Source organism: Schistocerca cancellata, chromosome 2 (genome assembly GCF_023864275.1).
Source record: "Schistocerca cancellata isolate TAMUIC-IGC-003103 chromosome 2, iqSchCanc2.1, whole genome shotgun sequence".
In the NCBI taxonomy this organism is placed as follows: Eukaryota; Metazoa; Arthropoda; class Insecta; order Orthoptera; family Acrididae; genus Schistocerca; species Schistocerca cancellata.
Genome location: NC_064627.1, coordinates 693,146,136 through 693,169,251, shown reverse-complemented (window position 1 = coordinate 693,169,251; position 23,116 = coordinate 693,146,136). Strand labels below are relative to the sequence as shown.

Below are 23,116 nucleotides of genomic sequence, written 5' to 3'. Positions count from 1 at the left end.
GTTTTCTCCGCTGTCGCAAGAACCCACGTCAGTGTCACTGTGGCTCACAAATGACACGTCCACCTCTTGCTGGAGTGCCCACTTTTAGCCGCTAGGCAGCAGACTTTTAACCTTCCCAGCACCCTACCTTCAGTGTTGGCCAACAATGCCTCAACAGCAGATTTAGTTTTAAGTTTTATTCGTGAAGGTGGGTTTTATCATTTGATCTAAGTTTTTGCGCCTGGAGGTTTTAATGTGTTGCAGAGTGACTGGCTTCTCCTTTTTATTCTCATGGTCAGCCAGCCATGGTAATCTGCTCTCTTGTTTTGATCTCTTCTGCATGTTTCTTGCATGTCTCTGTGGTTTTCTTGTCCTATTTTGTCCATTTTGGTGTTTGTTGCCCTTCTGTCATTCTTGTGGTTTTCTCTTTTCTTCCATCTGTGTTTTGTATGTCTTGATTATTTTACTGCCACCCTTGTGGAATTATTTTAACCGGAACGAATCTAGCAGATTGGCCCCTCCCCCCACCCTCTTTTAAACCAACCAACCTTTTCACTTTATTTTCCTTGCACTTCCTATTTATTTTGTTCCTAAGTGACTTGTATTTCTATATTCCAGAGTTTCCTCCACATTTTTGTACTGCAATCTTTTGACAATCAGCTGAAGTATTTCTGCTGTTAACTATGGTTTCTTCACTGTTACCTTCTTTGTACCTAAGTTTTTCTGCTCAACTTCTGTGATTGCACTTTTTAGACATGTCCATTCCTCTTCAAATGATCTGCCTACTGAGATGTTAAGTATCGCATTGAGAGAACTTCACATGTCTCTCTTCATTCTTTGGTGGTTCCAAATCCCACTTGACACATGGATCCTAGCTGACTAGTCTATTGAACTTCAGCCTACTGTTAATCATTACTAAATTGTGGTCTGAGTCTATATCTGCTCCCAGGTACACCTTACAACCCAGTGTCTGATTTCAGAATCTCTCTCTGACAGTGATGTAATTCAGTGGTAATTTTCCCTTCTTCTGGGTGTTTTTCATGTATACCTCCTCCTTTAGTGGTGTCTGAACAGAGAATTCACTATTACTAGCTGAAATTTATTGTAGAATTCAACTAGTCTTTGTACTCATTCCCACTATCAAGCCTGTATTCCTGCTTAACCCCTTCTTCTGCTCCTTCTTCTACAATCACATTCCAGTCCCCCATGATTAATAGTTTTTAGTCGCTTTTCTGCATACTGAATTACCCGTTAAATATCCTAATATACTTTCTCTATCTGTTCATCTTTAGCATATTACATTGGCATGTATACCTGATCTATTGTAGTCGGCATTGGTTTGCTTCCAATTCTAATGGGAGCAACCCTATCACTGAACTGTTTGCGTGAACTCTTGCTCTGCCCTACCATCTTATTCATAATGGTGCTGCTCCTGTTGTATCGTTTTCCACTTCTGTTGGTATTACCCTATATTCAAGCCGGCCGCGGTGGTCTAGCGGTTCTAGGCGCTCAGTCCGGAACCGCGCGACTGCTGCGGTCGCAGGTTCGAATCCTGCCTCGGGCATGGATGTGTGTGATGTCCTTAGGTTAGTTAGGTTTAAGTAGTTCTAAGTTCTAGGGGACTGATGACCACAGCTGTTAAGTCCCATAGTGCTCAGAGCCATTTGAACCAACCCTATATTCATCTGACCCTTAATCCTTTTCTTATTTCCATTTCACTTCACTGACCCCTCTGTACTAGTTTGAGCCATTGCATTTCCCTTTTCAGCTTTTCTAGATTCCCTACCACATTCAAACATTTGACATTCCATACCTCCTACTCATAGAATGTTACTCTTTCACTAGTTACTCCATTTTTTCTCATGGTTACCTCACCCTTGGCAGTCCCATTCCAGAGATAAGAATGGGGGCTACTAATCCAGAATCATTTGTCAATGTTCCAGGCTGTGTGTCCAGTGGTCACAACTCTGTCTTTAATGCATTGGTTTCCATTGCCTTCTGCATCCTCATGCCATCAATAACTGCTGATTCACCCCCACTCCCCCTCTCCCCCCTCCCCCCTTTTAGAGGCAGTTTCCCACCCCAAGGATAAGAGAGTGGTCTGAACCTCTGTCTGATCCTCCACCTGTTTGACAAGGTCTTTGGCAGAACGAGGGTGACATCTTACGCTGGAAGTCTTTGCTAGTCATTGCTGATGTTACCTCGGTCGTAAGTCCAGAGACTGGTTTGATGCAGCTATCCATGCTACTCTATCCTGTGCAAGCTTAATCATCTTTGAGTAACTACTGCAACCTACATTATTCTGAATCTGCTTAGTGTATTCATCCCTTGTTCTCCTCTATGATTTTTACCCTCCTTGCTTCCCTCCAATACTAAATTGGTGATCCCTTGATGCCTCAGAATGCGTCCTACCAACCAGTCCCTTCTCCTGGTCAAGTAATGCCACAAATTCCTCTTCTCCCCAATTCCATTCAGTACCTCCTCATTAGTTACGTGAACTACCCATGTAATCTTCAGCATTCTACTGTAGCACCACGTTTCGAAAGCTTCTATTCTCTTCTTGTCTAAACTATTTATCGTCCATGTTTCACTTCCATTCATGGCTATACTCCATACAAATACTTTCAGAAAGGACTTCCTGTCACACAAATCTATACTCGATGTTAACAAATTTCTCTTCTTCAGAAATGCTTTCCTTGCCATAGCCAGTCTACATTTTATATCCCCCCTACTTCAACCATTATCTATTACTTTGCTGTCCAAATAGCAAAACTCATCTACTACTTTAAGTGTCTCATTTCCTAATCTAATTCCCTCAGCATCACCTGATTTAATTTAACTACATTTCATTATCCTCATCTTGCTTTTGTTGATGTTCATGTTGTATCCTCCTTTCAAGATACCCAGAGTTCTTGTTTCTTCTCCATGAATTTTAATTCCTACACCAAATTTTCCTCCCTCTTTTTTTTTTTTTTTTTTTTTTTTTCCCCCACTGCTTGCTCAATATATAGTTTGAATAACATTGAGGATAGGCTACAACCCTGTCTCATTCCCTCATTTCCTTCCCAAACACTGCTTCCCTTTCATGCCCTTCGACCCTTATAAATGCCGTCTGGTATCTGTACAAATTGTAAATAGTCTTTTGCTTCTTGTATTTGATCTCTGGATCTCTGCCACCTGTAGAATTTGAAAGAGAGTATTCCAGTCAACATTGTCAAAGACTTTCTCTAAGTCTACAAATGCTAGAAACGTAGTTTTGCCTTTTCTTAACCTATCTTCTGAGATAAGTTGTAGGGTCAGTATTGTCTCATGTGTTCCAACATTACTATGGAATCCAAACTGATCTTCCCCAAGGTAGGCTTCTACCAGTTTTTCCATTTGTCTATAAAGAATTCGTGTTAATATTTTGCAGCCATGACTTATTAAACTGATAGTTCAGTTATTTTCACACCTGCCAACACCTGCTTTCTTTGGGATTGTAATTATTACATTATTCTGGAAGTCTGGGGGTATTTCGCCTGTCTCATACATCTTGCTCACCAGATGGTAGATTTTGTCATGGCTGGCTCTCCCAAGGTTGTCAGTAGTTCTCATGGAATGTTGTCTACTACCAGGACCCCCTCTCAACTTAGGTCTTTCAGTGCTCAATCAGATTCTTCGCACAATATGATATCTCCCATTTCATCTTCATCTACATCCTCTTCCATTTCCATAATATTGCCGCCGGCCGAAGTGGCCGTGCGGTTAAAGGCGCTGCAGTCTGGAACCGCAAGACCGCTACGGTCGCAGGTTCGAATCCTGCCTCGGGCATGGATGTTTGTGATGTCCTTAGGTTAGTTAGGTTTAACTAGTTCTAAGTTCTAGGGGACTAATGACCTCAGCAGTTAAGTCCCATAGTGCTCAGAGCCATAATATTGCCCTCAAGTACTTTGCCCTTGTAGAGACCATCTATGTACACCCTGCAATCTTTCTGCTTTCCCTTCTTTGCTTGGAACTGGTTTTCCATCTGAGCTCTTGATATTAATAAAGGTGGTTCTCTCGGCTCCAGAGGTCTCTCTAATTTTCCTGTAGCCATTATTCACCTTACTCCTATTGATATATGCCTCTACATCCTTACATTTATCCTCAGCCATCCCTGCATAGCAATTTTTCACTTCCTGTCAATCTCATTTTTGAGTCATTTGTATTCCTTTTTGCCTGCTTCATTTACTGCATTTTTGTATTTTCTCCTTTCATCAATGAAATTCAGTATCTCTTCTGTTACCCAAGGATTTCTACTAGCCCTAGTCTTTTTACCTACTTGATCCTCTGCTGCCTTCACTATTTCGTTCCTCAAAGTTACCCATTCTTCTTCTACTGTATTTCTTCCCCCCATTCCTGTCAATTGTTCCCTTATGCTCTCCCTGAAACACTGTACAACCTCTGGTTCTTTCAGTTTATCCAGGTTCCATCTCCTTAAATTCCCTTCGCAGTTTCTTCAGTTTTAATCTACAGTTCATAACCAGTAAATTGTGGTCAGAATCCACATCTGCCCTGACATGTCTTACAATTTAAAACCTGGTTCCTAAATCCCTGTCTTACCTTCATGTAATCTGTCTGAAACCTTCCAGTGTCTCCAGGCTTCTTCTTGTATACAACCTTCTTTCATGATTCTTAAACAAAGTGTTAGCCATGATTAAGTTATGCTCTGTGCTAAATTCTACCAGGCATCTTCCTCATTCATTCCTTACCCCCATTCCATACTCACCTACTACTTTTCCTTCTCCTACAGTTGAATTTCAGTCCCCCATCACTATTAAATTTTCGTGTCCCATCACTATGTGAATAATTTCTTTTATCGCATCATACATTTTTTCAACCTCTTCATCTGCAGAGCTAGTTGGCATATAAATTTGTACTACTGTGGTAGGCGTGGGCTTTGTGTCTATATTTGGCTACAATAATGTGTTCACAATGCTGTTCATAGTAGCTTACCCGTGCTCCGACTTTTTTTTTTTTTTTTTTTGTTTTTACCACTCCTGCATTACCCCTATTTGATTTTGTATTTATAATCCTGTATTCACCTGGTCAGAAGTCTTTTTCCGCCTGCCACTGAAGTTCACTAATTCCCACTATACCTAATTTTAACATATCCATATCCCTTTTTAAATTTTCTAACCTGCCTGCCTGATTAAGGGCTCCAACATTCCAAGCTCCGATATGTAGAACGCCAGTTTTGTTTCTCCTTATAACGACATCATCCTGAGTAGTCCCTGCCCAGAGGTCCAAATGGGGAACTATTTTACCTCTGTATTTACCCGAGAGGATGCCATCATCATTTAACCTTATAGAAACCTAGTCCCAACAGGGAATCATATAGCGCTCTTAGAAAAAAGTGTCAGAGACTGTTACCTGAAATGCTCCTCCATGATACTGACAAGAGGGAGATTGAGTTAATAATTAAATCACTAAAGACCAAGAACTCTCATGGATATGACGGGGTATCTAGCAGAATACTGAAGTATTGTTCTATGTATGTTAGCCCAGTACTTACAAGGGAACCTCCCCATCGCACCCCCCTCAGATTTTGTTATAAGTTGGCACAGTGGATAGGCCTTGAAAAACTGGACACAGATCAATCGAGAAAACAGGAAGATGATGTGTGGAACTACGAAAAAAATAAGCAAAATATATGAACTGAGTAGTCCATGCGCAACATAAGCAACATTAAGGATATTGTGAGCTCAGGAGCGCCGTGGTCCCGTGGTTAGCGTGAGCAGCTCTGGAGTGAGAGGTCCTTGATTCAAGTCTTCCCTTCGAATGAAAAATTTATTTATTTTCGCAAAGTTATGATCTGTCCGTTCATTCATTGATGTCTCTGTTCACTGTAATAAGTTTAGTGTCTGTGTTTTGCGACCACACTGCAAAACCGTGCGATTAGTAGACGAAAGGATGTGCCTCTCCAATGGGAACCGAAAACATTTGCTCGCAAGGTCATAGGTCAACCGATTCCTCCACAGGACAACAGGTCTGATATATTCTATACGACACTGGTGACGGCATGTGCGTCACCTGACAGGAATATGTTGTCGACCCATCTAACTTGTACACTTGGCGAATGGGTAAAAAGATTCTTCTACCTTGCCGATTTAGGTTTTCTTGTGGATGTGATAATCACTCCCAAAAAAGTGATGAAAACATGTTTGTCACATGAACTGCAACAAATGGCTGCAACAGTTTCACAGTCGCACAGTTTTCCCTGTGCTCTGTCAAAACATATGGTTTAACGCTTTCAAATTTTTCTGTGTGTAGACCGTAAAATCCTGCATCTGTCCAAGCAAATCTGAACATGTCATGGAATTTTGGAGAGCGAAGTTGATTATGTTTGAGGGCCTTAACTTTGATAATAGTCTGAAAATAAAAAAATTTTTACTCGAGGTAGGTTTGAACCAAAGACCTTCCGTTCCGCAGCTGCTCACGCTAACCACGGGACCACGGCGCTTCAGAGGTCACTGTGCCTTTGATGCTGCCTATCTTCCACATGGACTACTCAGTTTGTATATTTTGCTTATTTTTTCATAGTTCCACACAACTTCTTCCTGTTTTCTCGATTGATTTGTGTTCAGTTTTTTAAGGCCTATCCACTGTGCCAACTAGTAATTAAATCTGAGGGGGGTGCGATGGGGAGGTTCCTTTGTTAGCCATATCTGTAACTTTTCCTTTAGGAGTGGTCGGTTTCCTGACCGATTAAAATACTCGGTAGTGAAGCCACTTTATAAAAAGAGAGACATTGATAATGTTGACAATTATTTAACGAAGGCTTTTGACTGTGTTGACCACAAAATATTACTGCAGAAGTTGGACCATTATGGAGTAAGGGGAGTAGCTTACAATTGGTTCACCTCTTACTTTAAGAACAGAAAGTAGAGGGTAATTCTCCGCAATATTGAGAGTGGTAGTGATGTTCAGTCCGAATGGGGCACTGTTAAGTGGGGCGTTCCCCAAGGATCGGTGCTGGGGCCACTGCTGTTTCTTATTTATATAAATGATATGCCTTCTAGTATTACAGGTGATTAAAAAATATTTCTGTTTGCTGATGACACCAGCTTGATAGTGAAGGATCTTGTGTGTAATATTGAAACAGTAACAAATAATGTAGTTCATGAAATAAGTTCGTGGCTTGTGGAAAATAATTTGATGCTAAATCACAGTAAGACTCAGTTTTTACAGTTTCTAACTCACAATTCAACAAGAACCGATATTTTGATCAGACAGAATGGGCATATTATAAGCGAGACGGAACAGTTCAAATTCCTAGGCGTTCAGATAGATAGTAAGCTGTTGTGGAAACCCCATGTCCAGGATCTTGTTCAGAAGCTAAATGCTGCTTTATTTACCATTAGAACAGTATCTGAAATAAGTGACACTTCAACACGAAAAGTAGTCTACTTCGCATATTTTCATACGCTTATGTCGTATGGTATTATTTTTTGGGGTAATTCTTCTGATTCAAAAAGGGTATTTTTGGCTCAAAAACGGGCTGTTCGAGCTATATGTGGTGTAAGTTCGAGAACCTCTTGTCGACCCCTATTCAAAAATCTGGGAATTCTGACATTGCCCTCACAGTATATATTTTCTTTAATGTCGTTTGTTGTTAGCAATATTAGCCTATTCCCAAGAGTTAGCAGCTTTCACTCAGTTAATACTAGGCAGAAATCAAATCTTCCTTGACTCTTGTGCAGAAAGGAGTGCAGTATTCTGCTGCATCCATTTTCAATAAGCTACCACAAGAACTCAAAAATCTTAGCAGTAGCCCAAACTCTTTTAAGCCTAAACTGAAGAGTTTCCTCGTGGCTCACTCCTTCTATTCTGTCGAGGAGCTCCTGGAAGAGCTAAAAAATTAAGCAAATTCCAGTGTTACATTGTTGATTGTCTTCATTTAAACTTACGACTTGTCACCTGAATATGTTTTTTTTTTTTTTATATTTCATTTTATCTGTTTCTAATATCATGTTATAATTTCATGTATTGACTCGTTCCATGACCATGGAGACTTCTCCTTAATTTGGTCCCATGGAACAATAAATAAATAAAAATAAAATAAAATAAAAGTAAAGGTGCATGGCCCCGGGCTAAATTACTTCTATAGTTTCCCCTTGCTTTCAGCCATTTGCAGTACCAGGACGGCAAGGCTGTTTTGGTTGATGTTACAGTGCTGTATCAGTCAATCATCCAGACTGTTGCCCCTTCAACTACTGCAAAGGCTGTTGCCACTCTTGAGGAACCACATATTTGTCTGGCCTCTCAACAGATATTCCTCTGTTGTGCTTGCACGTACAGTATGGCTATCTGTATTGCTGAGGCACGCCAGCCTCCCCACCAATGGCAAAGTTCATTGTTCATGGGGGGGCAGGGGGCGGGAGACATTGCTGATTATTTTATTAAATTTTATTCAAAATTTAAGCACTGTCTAGTTTCACACACATTTTGATCGCTGGTCAGTTGATGAACTCACTGTGATAATGACCTGTGAATCAACAGCAGTAAAATTAAAGCTAGGCAAAAACAGTTTATTAATAGTTGGCCTGTATAGAACACCTTAGAATAATGTAGATGAATTCGTCTCTTGTGTAGAAGAACTTTGGTATAAACTCTCAAGAAACAAAAAACAGTAGGTAATAGGAGGAGATATGAACATAAACTCCTTACACTATAATTCAAAGTGTCTTAGGTATTCTGACAGTTATGATCCTATAACAGTTGCCACATCAACTCATCACAAACCAAAATAACACCTCACTCACAGGTTTGTGTTAACCATGTTGAATGAATTTAAACAAGGAAGAATTTGTTGTGAGAACTATTGAAAACTTTTCTCTCAGACCTAGGAGTTCTATCGATAGAGATTAGCACGCATCACAGAATAGTTCAGCATAATGACTTACTCACATAAAAAAAGACCATAATTAGTTTACGCACACACACACACACACACACACACACACACACACACACACTCACTCACTCTGATTGGCAGCAAGGATACAAATCAGATGGTATTAATAAAGACTGGGGCCACTTCTATTAAATATTTAAAAAAAGTTAAATCAGGCATATCCATTGATAAAGCACTAAAGAAATTGGACTTTGCAAAGAATCTTCAAATTCCTTTTGAAACTCACAAATCATAAGAAAATGTGATAGACTTATTTGTGTTGTTCAGCGACACCAAATTGCAATAAGAAATCGATGAATCAATACTAGCAATAAACTCGGATAAAATTAGTGATTCGTTTTTCCTAAGAACTATAACAGAACATGACTTTCTGAAAATCATCTCAAAGCTTAAAATAAAATTTAGTGGCTGGAATGAAACATCTACATTACTGAAAGAATGCAAAAAGTAATTAATAGAACCACTCACACATATAGTAAATAGTTCAGTTCGCTATGGGACTTTTCCCTACCTTTTAGAAATCACTGAGATACAACCAGTGTGTAAAAAGTAACTCACAGTGTGTTCAAGGAAGGTTGATCCACAATAAATGTCGGTAACTGCTTTCTTCCATGAACTGCTAAACAGACTGGATAAAGGATACAAAGTTATTGAGACTTTTCTAAATTTATCTAACACCTTTACTTCTGTATGTTATTAAATACTTCTATGTGAAATGGTAACTTCAGTTAGGAGTAGTGGCACTAAGTTTCTTAACTTCTTATCTCCGAGATGGAAGAGTAACAACACACTGTCAAAAATACAATATTAGGCATGGCTAACCATGTTGGTAAATATTATGTTTTTTTTTTACATTGTGTTGTGTCTTAATCCTAGCTGTGCTGGATAATGCGCTCTGACCAAAATCGTTTTCACAATAAAGACTAATTTAAACAGGAAGTTTTATGATCATACATAATATCATTTGTTGAGTTGATCAAAGTTGTGGAACACAATACAGAAATATTTTGGAATGTCATGGTTTCTGTTTGTTTTACTTTGGTAAATTGGAAACCATCTTATCAACAGAAGCTCAAAATGGCATGTATTTCAGAGATTCGGTTCATTGGTGCGACGGAGATACAACGATTTTGTTGCCTTGCATGAATTACTTCTCAACCGTTTCCCATACCGTCTGATACCTAAATTACCTCCAAAGAAAATGGTTGGTGGTGAGTAAATGTCATTTTATCTGCCAGTAAGAATAATTATTGCATGTAATGAAAAAAAGTGATTCCTCACTTGCCTATTGTGCCTGTCTTTTACACAAAATTTACATCTGCATTCTTAGTATTTTATCCATCCTCAGCAACTGTAGTTGTATGTAATGAAATAATAAGCAACCAGTTGCCTAGTCAGACTCAACTGCTGACAGCAAGAATGTTTGATATGTAAGGGACTTTAATTAAAAAAGTATTTATTTTATCTTCAATGATTTTGCGTGCCATTGATGTTAATAGTTTGTAGAAATTAAGTAACACATAATGGTACATATGATAATAAGGAAAACTATAAGTCATGTAGATTTGCATACAAACATTCAATGAGCGTAAGTTAAAATTTTAGATCTTCTTTTGCATAATGGAAAAACATCCTCTATGGCATAGTTTTACTCCAAGGAATGTATAGCTATTGAGAGTCTTGCTTAGTCTTTAAGGAGTTGGTAAACATTTTCTTTCTGGCCTGTAGTGTGACAATGAAATCATTGCCTTAATCTATAGTTCTCTAGCTTTCCACTGTGTGTACTATCCAAATAAGTATAAATAATGATGGGACTGTTGTGACACTCAGTTTCTTGACAAGTGGCTTACAAGATACATTGCTTTTGAAAATACTCACTACCCATCTGATAGCCTTTTTCTGCCACATAAAAACTGTTTTGCCTCAGCGTAGCTGCTCCAAAGCTGTATACAGTATGTTATGTGACTATGAAAAAATGCATGATAGGAGCTGAGAATCAAATTTTCACTCATACATACTCTGAGTTTACGTGACAGGTATACGACTTTTGATAATTAAGTACATATTGAATCCGTGTGGAGTTAATTTAGAATCCAAGTGTACACTAAGAAGTTAATTATTGTTTGTATTGCATAAATTGAAAATGATATTTTCAGTTTTATTGCAATGTAGGTGGTATCGTAAGCATACAGAATAGATTTACATGATCCTAGATACGTCATTAATATAGATTGTAAACAATAAGATCAGTACAGAAATTTGAGGCACGCCTCTGGAAACATCTAGGAATCCAGAGCTCATACTGTGAAAGTGTACTTCTGCTGCCTGTTGTCAAAGATATGCTTCTGTAAGGGTGAGTTCTGTATCTCGAATGCCATAGCAATCCAGTTTATATTTTAGAATACAATGACTTACAGAGTCAAATACCTTGCTTTGGTTAATCAGTAGGAGTACTGGGGTTGTTCTCCTTGCTCTGTGGGATTTTTTTCTCAGTAGTTTTAACCATATCCATTCACAATCTGTCTTTTGGCTTTTTATGTGCACGAAACATATTGTGTGACCTAAGGACATTAAGCAAGTATAAGTGCTTTGTCATTATGACCCTAATGTCAATGTTAGTATCTCCAAAGATTAAAATTTTATGTTGTATTTTTGCAAATGGGAGATTGTTGTATCTAGTATCTCTGTGATGACACCAGTATTGCTGTCAGGGGAACAGTATACAGACACTACAATTAGTTGTAAACCTGGCAGTAATGCGCTTAAGAGTGAGGCAGTTACTGATGCCAAGGTTAGTGCATTTTGCTGAAAGACCACAGCTGATGTACTTTGAAGTATCCCCAAGTTTTTCATACTTCTATAGAAACTTGATTCTAAGCAATAGTCTGATGGATCATACAAATATAGTTAGTTCTCATTTAACTTGAGAAAGTTAATTTTCTTATGTCATAACCTTTTCGTTCTGAACATATCTGTTTGAGTTTTAACATATACATTTGTTAGAGAAAAAAGGGGTGGACAATTGTTGTTAACCTGGCAATACAAATGTAAATTCAACAGTGTTACAATAAGATTAGTCTCATCCAGTTCACGCTGCAATTTGAAGAAGCGTTGGATCTTGTTGGCAAGAACACTTCTTAAACAACATAGTCCATTCAAAATATTTCTTTGTGACAGTGTGCAATTGAAATGGTGACTTGTTATCTACAAAGACTTCAGTACAAGCCACTCAGTATTTCAATTGAAAATGATGTTTCTCCAAGCAGTGCTTTATTGTCCCCCCATCCCTATCTTGCTATCCCTCCTCCTCCCCATCCCAGCCTCCTCCTTACCCCCACCACCCAGATTGCTTCTCCCATCACGCGCTGTTGTTCACAGTCCGACCTCTGTAGCCAGAGGAAGGGGTTGTGTGTGTGTGTTGTACTTGCATGAATGTGTGTGTGTGTGTGTGTGTGTGTGTGTGTGTGTGTAAGAAGGCGGCCTTTTGGCCAAAAGCTTACTTGTTTAGCAGTCATATTGTTATGCCTGTTTCTGACTCAACATTTCCTTTTCATAAATTCAAGGGTTCGTGTGATGTGCCATTACATGTGTCTCCTACAGCAAAAAGTTTAGCTAAAATTTACTTACTGCTTATACATTTCTCAGAGATGAGTAATGCATCCAGCAATGCACGAACTTTGTCATGCTAACGGTACTCTTGGGTTAAAATCTCAAGAAAATTCAAAATTCTTCCCACCAATTTGTGGTATTCTGAATATGAATTCCATCAGCTTTTTGTATGTGGTTTGATCACTTCTCTGCATAAAGTGAAAAATGTGTTTACCTAACTTTTTAGTTCACAAATTATTTTACTCTGTACCTCGATTGACAGTTTAAGATTCATGCTCTTTTCTGCTGATTTCTGTTTTATCGCTCAAATTGAGTAACATTAATGGAGTTTCTTATTTAAATCTGACTTAACATCTGTGCTAGATTCAAGTGTCTTTCTTTGCAGAGGTAGTGTTGTTGTTCATTAGATCATCATTTAATATTGATATCCTGTTTGACAAGGAAAAGTTGTAATTTCACTTTTTGTTCCTCTAATAAACACATTTGTGCCAATTTATGACCTTTTAAATCCATTTTTAAACCTTCAAACAAATTTATTTCAGGCTCCATTTTGTTTGATAGTTTTAATAGCTTTTCTCTATTGAACCAAGATTATTATTAATTTCCATTTCCCTTATATGTTCATTTTAGTCAGCATTGCAGTTCAGAAACACACTTTTCAGTAAATTATTGTGTGTGTGTGTGTGTGTGTGTGTGTGTGTGTGTGTGTGTGTGTGTGTGTAGAGCTGCTGATACAGAACCTGGGATAACATCATCTGCTTATTCATCAGTGAATTCCGAAACTGTGCAGTAAACAGAATGCTTATAGGCAGAGGAATTTCCCCTGTGTCTGCTAAAAACTCTTTTGATCTTCCCTCAATGTTTTATTTTGTTTGTTTTTTTATTTTTCTTCTGCTCTGAGTATCATCATGTTGTACTAGTTCTACTCAGTGTGGTGTTCCTTGTGGTTTTGTTTTTATCGGTCTTCTGTGTCAGACTTTTCAAGAGTCTGGCTCTAATTTTTCTTTTATTTTAATGATGTAAAATAAATCATAGTAATATTATGTTTCTTTTGGTCTTCACTTATTTTGCTCATTAATTGCAGGTTCCTCTAATGGTTCTAAGTAGAGGACAGGATATGGTTTAAAGGCTAAATATTTGCGCATCTATGACAAAAGCATGTGGTTATCAAGTGAGAGATCCCTTTCATTCAGGGACTCAAAAGTATTCTGTATTGCTGAATAATATTTTCAATCAATATATTTAATATTTTTGCTGTGATGGCTTTCAAATTTCAGTTTCAGGAATATGAATTATTTAATACCTCTGAAATGGAAACAGTGAGTTCTCTAATATCCTTCCACATTTAATTGATTGTCTGGCAAATAAGTAGACTTTTCACTAATTTTATACTAATATTGACATAGACTGTGTCAACTATCACTAAGGTTTCTCTTTGAACAGGGGGGGGGGGGGGGGGGGGGGGGGGACTGCAAGCTTACCATCGCCCCATTTACGTGGGACCCACCGGCTTTTGTTAACAGTTTCCCAAAATTGCTTCTGGATGGTCATGTAAACACTTCAAAATCGATTCTGGAAATCCACTTCTGCTTGCGGGTTTTCCAATTCCTCAGTCAATTTTCACTCCCATGTAAATGCAACTGGGTTTGAAACAAATTATTTATATATATATATATATATATATTTTTTTTTTTTTTTAGTCGCTATGGACAGTGTTTTTGCACCATGAAGGATAAGTGGAAACATTAGACTGAAGCTGTTTACATCTCATTTAATTGAAGAGTAATTGTGATTGTACTGACTAAATCATAAACTTTTTTTCCAGGCACCATATTTACATGAGCTAGCAAATCTGTTTCAGACCTTAACATGTAAACACAACAGCAGAAAACGATTTCTGAAATTCGGTTTTTGTCTTTCAGAAGATCTCACATGTAAACTTAGTGTGTGGAGGAGATACATTACCTACCCATGAAGGCATTGGACTAAATATAATAATAAATTTGAACATCAGTGAGGTTATTTTATAGACTTAGGTGTTTTGGGAAAGGTGGTAGTGGTGGTAGTTAGGGACATTGTGCTCTTCTGCATTTACCAAATCCACCCACACAATATGAGAAGTATACTGAAATTATTGGCGACTGCATAGACTCTGTGGCAACAGAATCCATGAAAACTGCAGTTGTAAAAGCAGTCAATGAAAATGGTGAACCAGATAACGTGGTGTCAATCCGATCATTTACCGGTTTTTCCATGTTTGGATAACTGAACGTAGCATTTTAACAATTACTTTGCAGCTGACCATTGTCGTGAATTCTTGGCAAATCTATCAAGAACAATGGCATGTTGGAATGCATGCAACCAGCAAATCGTATTGTCAGTAGGTGTGTGATTCTTGTGCTACACTTGTGTAGTCAACACAAGTGTGAAAACTTCTCTTGGCATATGTTACTTCCAAAGTGTAACTGGTAAGCTGCAATATCATTGCCTGCATATAAGTGTCTTAAGCGAAACAGTTTGGTTTTTTTGTTCATTGCTAATACTGCTTAGTCTCTATGCTGGCTTAATTACAAAACTGCATTTTTGTAGGGTGAATCAGATAATGCGAGGATACCAAAAGGTTCTGGGACCAACACGGAAATCTAACTACAAACCAGAATTTCTTGTAAATGTGGTGAAAGCTATCAAATTGGGAAAATTAAGCATCCGGAAAGCTTCAGAGCAATATACAGTTCCAGATACCACATTAAATGACAAACTCAATGAAAGGTACAAATACAAAATAGGTGGCCAACCAGTGTTAACTAATAGTGAGGAAAAAAGCGTGGATGAAGGATTATTGTGTTGTGCAAAATAGGGGTTTGCTTTGAGGACTAATGATGTTAGGGACATTGTGCAGGCATATCTCAATCAAGAAGGGAGGATTGGAAAAAAAATTTTGTGACAATCAACGTGGACATAAGTGGGTAAAATCTTTTCTGATAAGAAATAAAGAACTAATGGTTAGAGTAAGTGAAAATGTGAAGAGGGCAAAGGCAGCAGTTACCCGAGAAACAGTGATCGTTTTAAAACCTTGAAGTGACCTTTTGTGGTGTCTCTCCCTCTAACATTATAAACTATGACGAGACAAAATTTTTTGATGATCCTGGACAAGTGAAAGTAACAGTGAAGCGAAGCACAAGACATCCTGAAAGAATTCCGATAGTTCTAAGTCAAGTATCAGTGTGATGATAGCAGCAGCTGCCAACACCTCAGTCCTCCCACCATACACAGTTTTTAGGGCAAAACACCACGATACTAGGACTGAAGGGGGCATAACTGGTGTGGGTTATGATAGGAATCAGAGTGGTTGGTTCGACCTAACAATGTTTGAATCATGGTTTGCTGAAATTGTCTTGCTATATGCCCAGCAATTAGAGGGACCTAAAGTGATTATAGGTGACAATCTCTCAAGTCATCTGTCATATAACGTGATTAAACTCTGCCAGGAACAGGACATTAAATTTGTGTTTCTACCCCCTAATTCTACTCATTTGTGTCAGTCACTTTAAAACTTGCTTGGTGAAAGGCGCTAGATGATTGGAAAAGGAGTAATAGAGGAGTGGTGCCAAAACTTCGAATTTCTTAGGTTGTTGAAAACTACTATTGAAAACAAAGCTATCACGTCCAAATCCAATGTAATATCTGGGTTTAGAAAAGCAGGAATTTTTCCTTTCTGTCCCAATAAAGTCATTTCACATATTCCAGAAGCAACCAGCAACAATGCACGTGGCACCAACTCATCAGAAGTTTCGTGGGCAGCAGCCTTCAAAATGCAGTTGAAACAGGTTCACTCTAATGAAACAAAAGGAAAGCCGTGCCAAGCAAAGCATTTAACATTAAGTCCAGAAAAATGAATTGTTATCAGCGACTTCGATGAAAATGATACTGATGGGGCTGCAAGCAGGGAGTCCATATCCGGAACATCTAACAGTGATCTAGAACAGTACGAATCAAACGAAAATGAAGAAATGGACAAGCATAAGGATAAAGATTGGCATGAATTTAAAGAAAATGATTTCACCATAGTAAAATCTCCTAAAAAAATTCAGGTTTATTGGTAAAATTGAAAGTCTCCCTAATGACACCTGTGAAATGACATTTCTGAGAAAGTAAGTCTTGATGGTAATGTTTATTTTGTCTTTCCAGAAATTGACAATGCATCTGAGAAAAAAGTTGTTCCAGAACATAGAAGGCTAGGTAAATTTATTTTTGAAGTGATGGATTATGACACTGAGTAAATACTTTTCATATTGATTATGACACAAAGTAACTAGAAATTAATATTTGTTTGTCATATTCTGTGAATGCAAGTGTTTTTATAGCAAAAATCTCAAGTTTTATGTGCTTGTAAAAATTTGTTTGATCTAGAAATTGTTAAATTTAGTTGCAAATACAGCAATATATTTTTTAAAAATCAAAATAATGATAGGATTCCCTCCACTGGAAGTCTGATTCAGTTCCTGCATACAAAACACAATGGTCATCAGATTCTTCCCAACTGAGGAGGTGAAACCAATCAACAATTAACTTAAAAAAATAATCACTGCAATTATAAATTAAAAATAATGTAATAAATGAATATATCATTATCAAGGTTGTGAAACTGATGTACTGAATTTTTATTCCGATATCACAATAGTAAATGGACTAAATTTAAAAAAACTGCCATTTTTTATCAGATTCACCTCATTTTACGGTAACAGATATTAGTTTAGCATTTGATCGGTCATGGCAAAAAGAGGTCACACTTCCAAAACTGGACCCCCTGCAACAATTGTGGATACTTGTAAGGTGTTGGACTTGGAAGTCATCTTTAAATATTGCCAAGGATGCTACTTAGTAGGTGATAATGAAAAGAAAAAGTGCTCCCATAGCTCCTTGTTTACAAAGAACTGTGAAGAGTCAAGTAGTAGGGAGGTAGCAGCAGCTGTGGCTATTTTTTGTTGCTCCTTGCAATCAGGGCAAGGAGTTAAATACATAAAATATCTGGGAAATGGAGAATATAAATCTTCTAGCATCAGGTGTCCTGTAAACAAATAAGTAAGCAATGGTCTTAATATAATGGTCTTTAACTATGATCAGAAAAGTTATAACACATTGTTAGGTCTTTTACCTTACATGTAATATTGTGTTGTCATGTCATGTCTTTTCTAGAATTATTGCTTGTATGCTATTTTTCTGACAGCTTGAATGATAGTGGATCAGCGATATTACATGTTTACATAGTTACCATTATAAATAAGTGATGTGCAGAAATTGTTATTCAGTATTTTTATAGGTTTGGTTGTAATTATGATTTTTTGCCAGGAATTTTAGTTTTATTTGAGACTTTTATTTTAAATTTTTTATTTTTCATAATAATTTTGTTATTGTCTATGATTTATGCTAGTGTTAAGTCTTTCTTTTATACTCTTCCTGTTGTTATTGCTGTTACTATAGAAATGTGTTACTTATTTTCTCTGATTTAATGCTCTATCAGTTTTCTTGATTTATAATGTGACTAAAGTTCTCTATGTGCTTTTTGTGCTGTAGATAGATTTAGTCATTCAGTAAATCTGTAGGGTTTGTGTATGCATGTGAATATATCACTATTTCCTCAAGATTTTTCATGGATAAGCCTTTCTGCATAATATGGAGGATTTCTAGCGGTTTGTTCAGAAGTTTTACTTTGTGTTTTTCTGTTTGTATGTGCTGAAAAGATGTGACCTGAAAAGATGTGACTGGGTTATTTTCAGTTTCTCTGGTGTGCTCTTTATATGTAACTTTGAAGTTTCTACCGGTTTGTCCTATGTAGAATTTGTGGCAAGTGCACGAAATTTTGTAATGCCAGAATTGTTTTGTATGGGAATTTTTGAGCTTCCTTTGTGGATTTTGTGTTTGAGGCTGTGTGTGTTTTGATATGCAAAAATTATATCAGTTTTGTTGACTACTTTGTTATTTTTGTTAGAGATGTTTCCTAGATAATTTGTGCTATGTATTTTGTGCCTTTCTGATTGTGTTTTATTGTAGTATAACTGCATTACAATTTGGGGGTCATACTGAAAACAACTCAGCCACATTTTTTCAGCATCTACAAACAGAAAACCACAATGTAAAACCTATGAATGAAGCACATATTTGTGACAACAAAGATATAAATTTCATAGATGTCATGTTAGGAAGTCGACAAAGATGTATAAAACTATTGATAAATAAACAAAAAAAAGCAGTGAAGGTAAAAAATTGATGTAAACAGTTCTTTTTTGTTAGTTTCATTTTTCCTTGTATTATCAAAATGTAGGCAATTAATAAATCACATGAACTTAGAATAGGCAAGGAATTAACTGTTTAGGCAGATAGCTTACATCAACAGTCGTTTATAATTTTGATTAGACAGAATAGTACACTTAAAAAATTGTATCTGTTTCGACAATGTGTACCTTCTCCATGCTAGATCAGTGAACTAAATACATCCAGATGTTCAGTTGATAAAAATTTGGTAGTTATACCTTCCATAGTTTCAGAAATAATGGGGTTAAATGTCGACAATTTGCATTGTCAGTATAGGTGGTCTAATCTCGCTGTAGACATTTACGCTGTTTTCTTCAATACTCTACATCCCTCCATGCTTTTTTCCCATTGTCAGAATTTGTTTCCCTTTCCTTCAGTTATACCCATTCCCATAAAGTATATAAAAATACTCCACTCCACTTTAAGTTATACCCTTTTCACTGAAGTGTATAAAAAAATACTCCATTCCGCTCTTTCCTGGTCTAACCTTGCTACTTTTGTCTGTTGTCATCTGATTGTATTGTTTTGCCTTGCTTCAGCAACCGTAATTGAATCCAGATTCCAGTATAGCATCTGCCATTGGATCTGTTGATCAGTGCCAACTGTCATGCTTACCACTTTTGTGTCCGTTGCATGTCTGTAGGACATTACGTCAGCAACAGGTCTAGCAGCCCACTTTATTAGTAATTACTATAACCAAAGAACCATATTGTGTCCACCCTGCGGGTCCAGGGATTAGAATGGGCCCGAGGTATTTGTGCCTGTCGTAAGAGGTGACTAAAAGGAGTCTCACATGTTTCGGCCTTTTTGTGATAGTCCTCTGTACAGTTTGATCCATTTTTCAAGATTTTCACAAAGAGCGAGCCAATTGGGGAAGGACGCCTTACATGGTGCATCGTGTCCATCGTGGAATGAGATCTTCAGCCCACTTTCACATCATTGCATTTCAGTCCTGCTCATTCTTGATCTCTTGGGCGAAAAAACCTTACTGGGTGCGTTTTCCACCATGCACTATGCATTGTCGCTATCTGTGTCGATGATGACCTTGGACTTATTTGCACCTGATGTCCAGCATGGTAGCCAGTCTGTTGTAGGGGGGCCACCATGTAACCTCTTGGTTGTAGCCTCCTGACCACACAGGGATCATTCTGCTGATGCCTATGCTGTTAACTCTCTACGTATGCCAAGGGGTACACGCCCATCCCCCTGGGGCTTCGGGACTTGTGGCAATGGCCATCCTGCCAGGTGGCCATCGCTGCGGCTGGGTGGCGCCCATGGGGAGGGCCCCTGGTCGGAGTGGGTGGCATCAGGGCAGATGACATGCGATGAAGCGTAGTCCATCTCTTGCTGGTGGTGAAACACCAGCAGTCTCTAAGCGTTTATGAGCTCCATTCAACGCACAGAAGTATGACCCCAAATCATTCCCTTCCCCGACCACACCATGGTAGGAATATCAGGCTAAGGATGGCAGCGGATCTTATTTGTCCGGTACCTTGTATGTTCAAGAGCTGATGGGGAATCTTTCATGGTGATGAAGCTTCAGTTTTTCGTTGAACATTAAGAGGACAAGTTTGGGAGATGGAAGGATTGTCCAAAATGAGATCTGTGTCAGTCTTGATCAAAACAGCATCCTCTGCTCAGTCACGGACGTTACTCGCTTGTGACAAGCTGGCGGATGTTTCTGTAACTATCACGTCCCGTTTTCTCAGGTACCTTCTTTTGCAGTCTGATGATGAGTTGTGCGCCAATTTAAGAGTGGCGAAGTGTACATTTTGTCCGGCGTGTCAACTGGGTTCAGAGGGATAATCAGGTTGCCACCAGTGCCTTTATCTTGGCCTTCGAGGGTGATACATTACCCGATAAGGTCAAGGTGATGGGGATCCGAGGGATAATCAGGTTGCCACCAGCGCCTTCATCTTGGCCTTTGAGGGTGATATATTGCCCAAGAAGGTCAAGGTGATGGTCTGCTGCTGTGATGTAAAGCCCTATATCCCTCCCCCAATGCGGTGCTTTAAGTGCTGGAAGTTCGGCCATATGTCTTCCTGCTGTACTTCCAGCATCACACGTTGAGATTGCAGTTGCCTATCACATCCCAATACTCCATGTGCCCCACCTCCCAGCTGTGTCAACTGCGGAGGAGAGCACCATTCGCTATGCTTGCCATACTGCAGGATTCTCCAGAAAGAAAGGAAAATCATGGAGTACAAGACCCTGGACCGACTGAACTACACTGAGGCTAAGAGAAAATTTGAACACTTGCATCCTGTACTTACGACATCGTCTTACGTTGCTGCTGCAACAGTTCTGGCACCATCAGCTCTGCCAACCCCAGTCACCTCTCAGAGCCGGAAGACTACACCTGCCCCCCTTGATGGTGGTGGTGGGGAGGGGGGGGGGGGGGGGGAGCAGTTCCGTTCCTGTTGCTCCCGCACCACCCGCCAAACCCTCGGCGACACCTGTCCCCCACTTCTAAGCCAGAGAAGTGCAGGTCATCTTCGCCTTCTCTCGCTAGGAAGTGATCCATTGGGTCACTCCCTTCCCTGGTTTTTGCTAGTGGGAAAGAAGACACCCACCAGTGGCTGAAGAGCTCAAAAACAGCTGGTCGTAGGGCTTCGCACTCGTCGTCAGTCCTGGAGACAGCCAGTGAAGTCCTCCAAGCAAGAGAAACCCAAGGAGCAGTGAGAGAAATCCAAAAAGAAGACTCCTAATACCAAGAAAATTGCGGTGGCACCCACACCACCGCTACCTACAAGCTCTGTGTCTGAGGATGGGGTGGAGATTCTGGTGTCTGCTGAGGAACTGGATCTCGCCAGACCCTCAGACACAATGGATATAGACTGCCAAAGCAATAAGTCGGTGGCAGCAGGTGACCCTGAGGTGTAAACTGCCTCATGTTCCATGCCTTCCCAGTTTCATGATGACATCATCCTCCAGTGGAATTGTGTCGGTTTTTTCCACCTCCTGGTGGAGCTACGGCAACTGTTAAGCTTTACACCTGCTATCAGCATCGCCCTCCAGGAAACTTGGTTCCTGGCAATCCAGACCCCTGCCCTCTGTGGCTGTAAGGGATATTACAGTAGCTGTAGCGGCTATAATAGTGTGTCAGGTGGAGTTTGCGTTTGTATCGTAAACTCAGTCTGTAGTGAACCTGTGCCCTTTCAAACCCCTCTTGAAACTGTGGCTGTCACAATAAGGACAAAACAGGAAATAACTGTCTGCAGTGTGTGTGTTTCTCCAGATAGTGCAATACCCCTGATTGTATTAGCTGCACCTTTCCTATTTTTGGGAGATTTTAACAGCCATAACCCCTTGTGGGGTGGCACTGTGCTTACTGGCCAAGACAGAGATGTTGGAACTTTACTGCCTCAGTTTGACCTCTGCCTCTAAAATACTGGCGCCGCCACACAGTTCAGTGTGGCTCATGGTAGTTACTTGGCCATTGATTTATCAATTTTCAGCCCAGGACTTCTCCCATCTATCCACTGGAGAGCACATGATGACCTGTGTGGTAGTGACCACTTTCCCATCTTCCTGTCACTGCCCCAGTGTCAGGCCCACAGATGGTTGCCTAGATGGGCTTTAAACAAGGCGGACTGGGAAACTTTCACCTTTGCTGTCATTGCCGAATCTCCGCCACACAGTAACATCGGTGTCAAGGTTGAGTAGGTCACTACAATGATTGTTTTTGTGGCAGAAAACACAATACCTCACTCCTTAGGGTGCCAAAGTCGTAAGGCAGTCCCTTTGTGGTCACCGGAAGTCGCTGAATCAATTAAGGAGTGTCAGCGAGCTCTACAGGGGCATAAGCGGCACCCTTCCCTGGAGCACCTCATAGCCTTTAAACGGCTCCATGCCTGCATTTGCCAACTTAACAAATGACGGAAGCAGGAATGTTGGGAGAGATACGTCTTAACCATCGGGTGCCATAAGTCACCTTCCCAAGTCTGGGCAAAGGTCAAACGTCTTTCCGGGTACCAGACCCCATCAGGTGTTCCCAGTGCTACCATAAATGGCATGTTATCTACCGATGCAAATGCGATTACTGAGCACTTAGCTGAGCACTTTGCTCGAGCCACTACATCTGAGAATTACCCCCGCCCCCCAGCCTTTTGCACTCTCAAACGGCGACTGGAAGGGAACGTCCTCTCATTCATTACATGCCACAGTGACTCCTACAACGTCCCAATTACAGAGTGGGAGCTCCTCAGTGCCCTTGCACATTGCCCCAACACATCTCCTGGTCCTGATCGGACCCACAGCCAGATGATTAAACATCTCTCA

The 23,116-nt window shown here is 39.4% G+C and overlaps 1 protein-coding gene across 1 annotated transcript in view; it reads left to right on the top strand.

Moving 5' to 3' along the window:
- Positions 1-23,116, top strand: part of LOC126162463 (sorting nexin-8-like) — a 137,096-nt gene that overhangs the window by 41,845 nt on the left and 72,135 nt on the right. The window contains exon 6 of the mRNA XM_049918992.1: positions 10,008-10,125. Within this exon, the coding sequence (XP_049774949.1) occupies positions 10,008-10,125 (118 nt within the window). The remainder of the gene's footprint in view (positions 1-10,007; positions 10,126-23,116) is intronic.